The sequence below is a fragment of the Oryza glaberrima genome, chromosome 9, assembly GCF_000147395.1.
Source record: "Oryza glaberrima chromosome 9, OglaRS2, whole genome shotgun sequence".
NCBI classification, from domain to species: Eukaryota; Viridiplantae; Streptophyta; class Magnoliopsida; order Poales; family Poaceae; genus Oryza; species Oryza glaberrima.
This window is the reverse complement of record NC_068334.1, coordinates 18,156,545-18,166,201: the sequence shown is the minus strand read 5'-3', so window position 1 is coordinate 18,166,201 and position 9,657 is coordinate 18,156,545. Positions and strand designations below refer to the sequence as shown.

General features: G+C 39.6%; 1 protein-coding gene across 1 annotated transcript; it reads right to left on the bottom strand.

Annotated features, from left to right (window-relative positions):
- Window positions 1-3,120: 3,120 nt before the first annotated feature.
- On the bottom strand, window positions 3,121-4,200 carry LOC127785050 (protein app1-like). The gene has a single exon (XM_052312473.1). The coding sequence runs from the start codon at window positions 4,066-4,068 to the stop codon at window positions 3,700-3,702; it is 369 nt and encodes a 122-aa protein (XP_052168433.1). The 5' UTR covers window positions 4,069-4,200; the 3' UTR covers window positions 3,121-3,699.
- Between the last annotated feature and the right edge of the window lie 5,457 nt (window positions 4,201-9,657).

Sequence of the window (9,657 nt, the reverse complement as noted above, 5' to 3'; positions counted from 1 at the left end):
TTGGTTTCAAGAAAATGATCTCCCTACAATAACGAGCAAATTGTGAGTGTTTTTTATTTCTTAAATAATGGATAGAAATCCGACATCTACATTCATACGCGGATATACACAGCCAGTGTCTTTAGGGAGAAAGATATACCTTGGCCAACTATTGGTTTATCCAGGAAGGAGAAGGTGGTTGCAGAAGCTAAAAGCAGCTAGTAGTACTATAGAGAGAGAGAGAGAGGGCTGGTGTTAGTTTGGTTGAGTAAAGTGGCCACACATCTAGATCTAAAGCAGTAGCTTCTAATTAACACAATGTTTATTGGGTGGAATCATGTGGAGTTACTGTTGCAATTGCTTGCTTTCTAGTGCTCCTATAGCTGTACAAAGCAGGCCCGAAGGCAAAGCCTCATAGCTTCTCAATGATCTAACTTGTGCCTCTTCTTCCAACACTCTCTTAACAAGGGGGTGCAAATGCATATCTAAATTAAAACTACCAACAAATTCTCCAGAATTCGGTTTATATACCACCAAAAGGTGCACTAATACTACCACTATTGCCATTCACTTTTTTGTCCATGATATTTAGAATTTTAGTAAATTTGGCAAATATAAACTTGCAGTATCACCATTGGCTGTTTTTGTCCATAATTACTCCTATTTAGGAAGAGTTTTCTAATATATAAAGGGGACAATTATAAACTACTTGGGCACACAGCTATTGACAGGCTGCACATATATACTTGGCGCATATTGGGTCCAAATTTGATTGATTTTGACAAAAATGGCTATACACAGACACACACTCACTACATATGGACAAAATCAACTTATGTCACTAAACCCATTTGAAATAAATAATGTTGAAGTTAGTTCTGAAGATTGTCCAAGAACGATATACATAATTTTCTTTCTCCATCCTACACTACAAAAAAAAAGGATTCCATACACTACAGCCTTGCTGCACCTGACACAGCACGAAAAGAAAATAAAAACCCTTACAGATAATTGGCATGACAATGGCACAGTAAATGCAAGTAAATGGGTGTAGAAAAATGGAGTGAAATGTCCTTTGCAGCTGTATCTTCTGATATTTACCTCTCCATGCAGTAAGTACCCAGCTGGCTTTTATTACCTGAAGAAATGTGGGTATATATATAGCCAGCCGTTGGGGGAAAGAATTTACTCCTGCAACGTTTCCATTCTTGTGGAGGAATTCATTAAGAAACATTTACCACAAGCCCAGAGAGAATCCGAGGTTAAATTACTCACTTGCAGGTGTACGTTCTCTGGCCCTTTGACTTCACTGCTGCTGCTGCCATTTCATCTTAGTCCCTTTGCATCATTCATTCTGAAATCCAAGTATGCGTCCCAGAATTCTGTCCCTGGCGATGTTCAGATATCATATCACACAGCATATTAATAAACATTATAATTCTTTTATCACATATATAGTATAGGTTGTGCAGTGTAGATTAAGAACATAGATTGGCATGTTAGATTCTACTACTGCATTCAGGTGAAAAAGTTTGAGACTGAAGAATGAGAAAGAAAGTTCAGTAATCAGTAATAACTACTACCATTGTTGTCTTATCAGCTGCAGCCAAAGTTTTACATACCATTTTAGAGTTGATTTTGAGGGATTCATTTTTCAAGATTAGCTTTTAAACGGCGAATAATAAAGATATAAAAGTTTTACCTATAAATTATTTCCGTTGCTTCGTTTATTTTTCTACGGCTTATATAGATGAACCAACCAGACAAAAATGAGCAATTCTACGGTCCTTGAAAATGTATCATGAGGTATCAAAAATTTAGTATAAAATTTGGTACCTCATGGTACCTAGGTACTGAGGGGTACCAGTACCTCCCGGTACTGAAGTAAATCGGTCCATCCATCGCAATGGGGTAGGATCGGAAATAAGCGAAAGATCACGAGCCCATCGCGTGACCCCAATTTTATAATAGAAAAAGTGGTACCTCATGGTAACTCCTCAAGAACCGTAAAATTGCAAGACAAAAATAAGTGAGGAAACTGAAGTTGCAGACAGATCGACGTAACAGAACACGTCTTCAGAATCCTCAACTCTCGCATCGCATCACCTCTTTCTCTCCTAGGATAAAGCGGCATATTGCTGACCTGTTCCTGAGGCAACGGCATAGACCTTAACAACCCATGTGACCTATGCGAGGTGAGATTTTCAGGTATTCATTCTCTCTCATTCACTCTGTCTCTCTACCTATCTCTGTCTTGATCAAGGCCCTTCTCTTTCTGCTCTTTCAGAGACAAGGCCATGTTTGCTGAACTGAATCCTGAAAATAACTGCACGAGCTTTTGATGCTATGGAATTCCAAGTAGCTACCACCTGTCAGTCATTTGGCAAGTTTTGCCCAAGTGTGACTAAAATGGTCTGTAAAACTGTTTCAAATTTGGATTTTAGTTAAACAAGTTGGTGAGAAACATCTGCTTAATTAGCTTCAGTCTGAAGAGTGCCATAATGCAGGAGCACAGTGTTTCATCAGAAAAAGAAAGGACTGCACTTTGATGGTGTTAACTGTAGACTGACAGGCAATGTGTATGTATGGCACTGTTTGTGACTTGTAAACCAGAAGATGTGGACTGACCAATGTAACAGAAGACAAAAGGCCCTGAGAAAGCAATACATGGAGCCTAACCCTGCCATGATCCATGAACTGCATGTTCTTGTAACTGCAAACTTGGATTTTTGCCCGGTTTTTTCGTCATGATACGACGTTTCGTTGTATAGATAAAACCTGGAGGAGTGACAATTCTTTTAAGTAGTTTGTATGGATGAACATGAACAAATGAACAGTTAAAATTTGGACCCAAGGTATTAAAATCCTGAAAAGTTAATATGGTAAAAAGGAGGTTAAAACCATGTCATGTCCTGATCAACAGAAGATTCTCCCTGTCTGTTCTCTCCCCAACACTGGGGCAGCACGGCCAAAATTACACTCACGATCAGAGCTATTTTCTTTGAATAATTGTGGATTAACAGACAGGTGTCCAGTCCAGCCCAGAGTTGATATAGTTTAATTAGTAAATCACGTACGGAAAAAATTTCAAACTTGTTAGGATTTCATATGCCAGAATTAACAATTATGGGGTTACCTGAATTGTAAGAATGCTGCTAGATCTACCAAAATTGTCCATGTTAATTTCACGGTGTTCATGCACGAGCTAGTTAGACTCACCAAGCCATTAAGAACAATTTTCTTACAAAAATTCTTAAGGACAATTAGGACAAGGATCCGGCCTAAATTGCCCTGATCATTTTTAAATACGTAAAAATCTACAAGATCATGCGAAGAGGCCATGAGCACAGAAGAACTGAAGATGATAATAAATGGTTTTGGTAGCTATCATAATTACCAAGATTTCTCTGAATTTTTCTTACAACCATTATTTGGCTTTTCACTTCCATCCAGTAACAGCCTCCTCAATTCTACAACTACAAATTCTCCTTCACACAAAGGCATAAAAAATAAGATAAAAAACACACATAAAAATAACACCTTATTTATACGAAGAACTATAATTTATACGATGGCCGTGGACACCAGTAAATAAATTAAGAATAAAAGAAAAGGAGAAAAAAATAAGAAGGGGAAGAACTCGAGGAATTCTCCAAGAAATCAACCAAACCAAGAAGCCGGGCGGCCATGGGAAATTATACTGGCCAGATCGCGGCGGCATCACCACGCCCGGATCCGCTTCTTCGGCGGCAGCGACCGGAACACGGCGGCGAGGTCTCGCGGGACGTCGACGAACACCACCGGCGACGACTTCCTCTTCCCCGCCGCCGCCGCCGCCAGCCGCCGCGGCGGCAGCGGCTTTCGCGGCGCCGGCGGGCACACCGCCGGCGGCCTCAGCCTGCTCTCCTCCGACGTCGGCGTCGACGGCTCTTCCTCCTCCGCATCCGCCTCCGCCACCACCTCCTCCTTCGGCGGTGAAGGCGAAGCTGAGACCTCCACCTCCACGGTCGTCGGCGGCGGCGACGGGGTCGACAAAGCGGTCCTGATCGGCGGCAGCGCCGGGAGGGCATCGTCGGCGGGGGACTCCATTGCTGCCTGCTCGAATTGGCGGCGAATTCGCGCGAGAAATTGGTCGGAGTGGGATCGAATTCTCGTTCTTGCACGCGTGCAAGAAGTGGGTAGAAGAAGAAGAAGAAGAGAGAGAGAGAGAGAGAGAGAGGAGTAAGGTCGGGGCGGTAGCGCGAAGGCGTTAAATAGCGGCCTCTTCAATGGAGGAGAGAGAAAGAAGGGTAAAAGTAAAAAAAAAAGAAGAAGAACTGAAAAGAAAAGAAAAGGAATTAGTTATGAGGGTGTAATGGTAACTTCTGGGGTTTACAATGACAAATTGTTATAATAGGACACAGACAGTAATGCATTCTTACTCGAGGTGAATTTTACATGATTATTGGAGATTTGGAGGTAATTTTTCAAGTTTTGGGCAGGATATATATGTACTACATCCATATATGCATTGCACAAGTTCATATATTGTATGTTTTCTGAAAATGTATTTATTTTAGCAAAATATATACATGGGCCTAACTTAAATTACTAATGCAACTTAGGTGAACACTCATGTAAACCGTGATAAAAAAGGTCATCTAAAATCACACAATAAAATCTAATATGTTGATGAGATGATGATGTGCAACCTTTTCTTTTTTCTAAAAAAAAAAAAATCATGTCCAAGTTCGACTTCGTTTGTGGATCATGGAAATGGCAAACTTCAAACCACAACACAACCATGTCGATTTGGGATTTTTTTAATGTGATTCTAGATGATCTTTTTTTTACCCCAATATATATAGTATTGCCTTCTTTCCATGCCATGATCAATTGACCATTACATTGTGTACAAATCACTTCTCCAATTCCTTACCATCACACTGTGCCCAGGGTGCAATTGTAGTGAGCCTAACAATAATCAGAGAGAGAGAGAGAGAGAGAAAAGAGATAAATATACAGGAGTATACAGAGAGAAACCATGCATGTATGCATGGCAGCAAGGGAAGAGGACAGAGAGGCTGAGTTGAAAAGGGAGATGATACAGTACAATAAAGCCATATGCTGTAAAGTTGAGGCTTGGAAGGTAGAAGAGAGCATTATGATGGATGGATGGATGCAAATGCAGCTGATCATGCAGAAGAAGGAGCAGCAGAGTCTCTTCTTGTTGTTGTTGTTGTTGTTACAGCAGCAAGCAGCAGATGGGGTAGAAGAGGGCAAAAGGAGGAAGCTAGAGAACAAGAAGGAAACAAACAACAACAGGGAGGGGAGGGGCCTTTTCTCTGCCATTCTAGTTCTGCAGTTTTTTTTTTTCAGCTCAGGCCTGCACACTGATGAAGCTGTAAACAGTTGCAGTGAGGACTGAGCTGAGGCCGCCACCACCACCTTCCCTGGTCTGCTATGCCCTGACAAATCGGTCATTTTAGTTTCGGTATGACTCAAATTTCTAATAAGATCGAGTCTATGGGAAAATATACCATCTGTAATATATTAAAATAGAGTCAACATAAAATATGTGTTTATTGTGTTTTTTAGGTGGATTTAGATGTTGGTGTATTTTTTTTCTCTATAAACTCATTTAGAGCCGAAGAAATTTAACTAACAAAAGAATTATAATATGGAACAGAGAGAGTAGTAGCCAATTAGGCATTGTATTGCCAGCCGAGGTGGACCTCTGCATAATATTTCTCGTGGAAAAAATGGTTAATGCACTTTAATTTATTTTTTTAGTGATCAACAACAGTGAAAAGGTAGCTAGGTGCAGGCTTGTCTTTTTTCTAACAATGTTTTTCTTCAAACTATTATTGTTTTTTGGGTGCGGGTGGGGGAGGGGGGAGGCGGATTTGTGGAGACGACTATCTCAGTGGGGTTGATGAGTTGGCGGGTATGTATCGTCGAATGAATAGAAAGATCAATATAATCACAACATGACTATAATAGAGTCTTGCTATCTATATAAATATTAATGTGTGTTGGCGCGAAGTGTACTTCAAACTCATGAAATTTACTTAATATGTGCGCGGGCAATTTTCGTTAGTTCTATCCTCGCTTATCCATCCGAGAAAAGAAAACCAAGTAACTAATAAAATTCCATCAATTTTACAGCTTGGACAATTACCACAAATTTACAGCTAACAAATCTAAGATATCTCATCATAGCAATGAAAATATGCATGGCAATGGCATGCAAGAATAGGATGCTTCTCATCCGCTAAAAATGGTGGTTATGACTTCATGAGTAAGACCAGATCACCATGTTATAACATACATGTAGGGGCGGTGAAAAGGACAGTACCCTCCAATTATGGTGGAATTTACGGCCAAATGCCACTGGCTTGCAGTGGAAGAGGAGGGGAAAGGAAGACCAGATCTGGGCTCCAGCCCCACCGGATCCAAGGGTGGTTGGCAGCTACAAAAGCTGGTGATGCCACATGGGAAGTGTTGGGTTGGAAGGGCTTAATCCTTCTCCTCTCCCTTTGCTTTCTCTAACTTCTTGTTTATTTTACTCCTAATCTTTGATTAGTTAACCTCTCCCTGTACTTTTGGTTTGCAACATTGCATCCATCACTTTTGTCCTCTCCAAGGAAATTAACTGTACTATTGTGGACAGCCATGCCTACAGCCCACATATTCTCAATTTGCATTAGTGCTGCCATTCACATTTCGATATCAACATCATTAGAAATGATATTTGGCGAGTTGGAACAAACATAACCAATTATGTATGTTGACAGAGGTCGGAGATTTAGACGAAAGTAGGCCAATTAGGACTTCAGCCCTAAACTTACCTTCAAAATTATGGTTAAATCCTCTTAAATCACCATATAAATTTTGGGAGAAAAAAACGAACAACTCATTAGTTAAGCCCTATTTTAGCCTTACTTTTGGATAATTTCTGACCTTACCACTGGCAGGACAATTTCGTACATACATAAAGGAAGTGGTGTGGCATTACTATACTGAATTAAGTATGTGAGATGAGATGAGTATGTTCAAGATTGGAAGAAGAGGATATATACTCCCTCCGTCCCATAATATAAGGGATTTTGAGTTTTTGCTTGCACTGTTTGACCACTCGTCTTATTAAAAAATTTGTGCAAATATAAAAAACGAAAAGTTGTGCTTAAAGTACTTTGGATAATAAAGTAAGTTACAAAAATAAATAATAATTCCAAAACTTTTTTAATAAGACGAGTCCAAATAAAAACTCAAAATCCCTTATATTATGGGACGGAGGGAGTATATATGTATGGGACTTGCAATGGAAGCATGCAGATACTAATCATGTGGGGCCATGTGAGTACGTGATCGCCATGCATGTGAGTGCCCATTGCCTTTTCATGCAAGGATCCGATGTATATGGATACGTAAACTAAGCATCATTCCCATCATTAGATAGCGAATAAACTACTTCTCTAATTGGAGTACGGAGAACTTGCATGGTTTGGTCTACTTTTGTGTATGCTCCCTCCGGTCAAACATGTTCATTTTGGATATGTGATCTTGATCGTTAATTTTCTACTTAATACAAAACACATTGACAAATTAAATCCAAAAAAGATCATGCATAGAATTACCTATATGAAATTAGTTCTTCTCTTAGAACAATCTCTACACATGGTTTTTGAAGCATTATCCAACTTAAATATAAAAAGGTATTGGTGTTTAAAGTTTTTAAAAGTTTGATACGAAACTTGTCCAGAACGACATATTATTGTGACAGAGTACTATGGAGTACTACTACTTTGTGTAGTAATTCCTCGGTCCCAAAATGAAGCCATTTTTAAGGTTGGTACGGGTATTAAGAAAGTAGGTGAGAATGATTGGAGGAAGTGTGTGATTGGTTGAAAAGAGAAAGTAGGTGAAGAAGAATGGTTGTGATTGGTTGAGAGGAGGAGGTAGGTGAAGAAATAGCTTCATTTTGGGACAAGACACTGTGCTAGAAATAGCTACATTTTGGGACGGAGGGAGTAGCAGCTACTAATGGCTTGTCAGTAGAACTTGTGGTATAAGTTTTGTTAAACCTTTTCCCCACATTGAGTAGAGGAGTACATGGGCCAATCCAGTCCTCACTTGACTAAGGTTGTACTATGATAAGGGGACCTTAACTGAAAAAAAAAAACAAGAGTATTTGACTTTGTATGAGTGTTAATAACCAAATTTGGTAATATCGACATCGGGAAAGAAGATTAGATCGAAGCAAAGTCGGAGGCGGAGATCTATTTCGGAAACAGAGCAGGAATCGGCTAGAGTTTAGATCGGCTACGATTAGGATCGGCTAGGTCTGAGTCGGGCTAGGTAAGCCGATGCGGCCGATTCCGACAATGCAACTTGATGTATGATACCGGGTTGAATTGAGGCGCTTCAAGGTGATTGCTGCACATGGATAGAGTCCTGAGAAGGTAATTGTATCTAGTAATTATGATGTTTTATGTAATTTCCTTAGAGATATGTTTGGGCAAAAGTCTGCCGCAAAGACTTATGGTATCTTAGAGTTTATTAGAGATAATAGTCATGTCCGTTATGGACATATCTTGTAATTCTCGGGTATAAATAGACCCGAGCCCTATGTAACTTTTAACACACACGTTCAATACAATCTCGGCGCATCGCCACCTTTTTGCTTTAATTTTATTTCGACGAGTTCTTGCTTTCGGGTTGAGCTGCATCGGTTTCGATCTTCAACAAGAGGTAAAACTTGTTATGATGAATTATGTTCTCGGGATTAGTGCTTCCATCTTTATGATACTCTAATCTTGTCTATGTAATTCGTCAAGTTATCATATATCTTACATAATCTTCGACAATATCGTCATCTAACCTACAATCGGCTAACATCTGTTAACAGAAGGCAGCCGATTTGGTTAAATAACGACGTTGACCTAGATTATATAAGATATCTACCACTCTATAAAACTTCCAGCGACTTGATTGTATAGATATTTTTCTTCTTTTCATACTTAATGCTGCATCAGTTGAGTTTGATCTATTAAGTCGTGCTTAGAATATCAATCTCTAGCCTGCCCTCCGGTCGACAATTAGAGTACCGTCGAAGTTTCAGCCGATCTTACCTGATTTAATCGTATTTGCTCTATATGCTTCAATGATACATTAAATCTGCCCTTTATGTCAAGATCTTATTGCATTTAAGTATATTAGGCTCTTGTTTGATATAGTTTACTTGTTTTAGTATCCTGATATAGAGTAGTATCGGAGTATTAGCCGATACATGCTAGATCTATCTGATCGGCTATGCTATTAAGATATATAAGGCTGTTATCAATATATATTTTGATCTAAGTGATTCATACTGTCTCGGCATGGCGACCGATCTATCCCAGTCACTTGATTTAAGTATATATCGGTATAGGAGCTATATATTGTTAATATTTACAACCGATCGAACAGATTTAGTTCTTTATTGCCTATTTACAACCGTCGATCGATTCACATATGACATCGGCTGCCAGATAAATGATGTGTTATCGGCACCTAGCCGATCGGCTATCATTTATAGATTTAACTGCAGTTTCTTTGCTTCTATTTCTTGTTGATTACAGGATCAAATCAACTGGCACGCTCATACATTCGAAGGCGAGCTTTGGACCTGCACTGGAGTTAAACAGATCTCCCAGG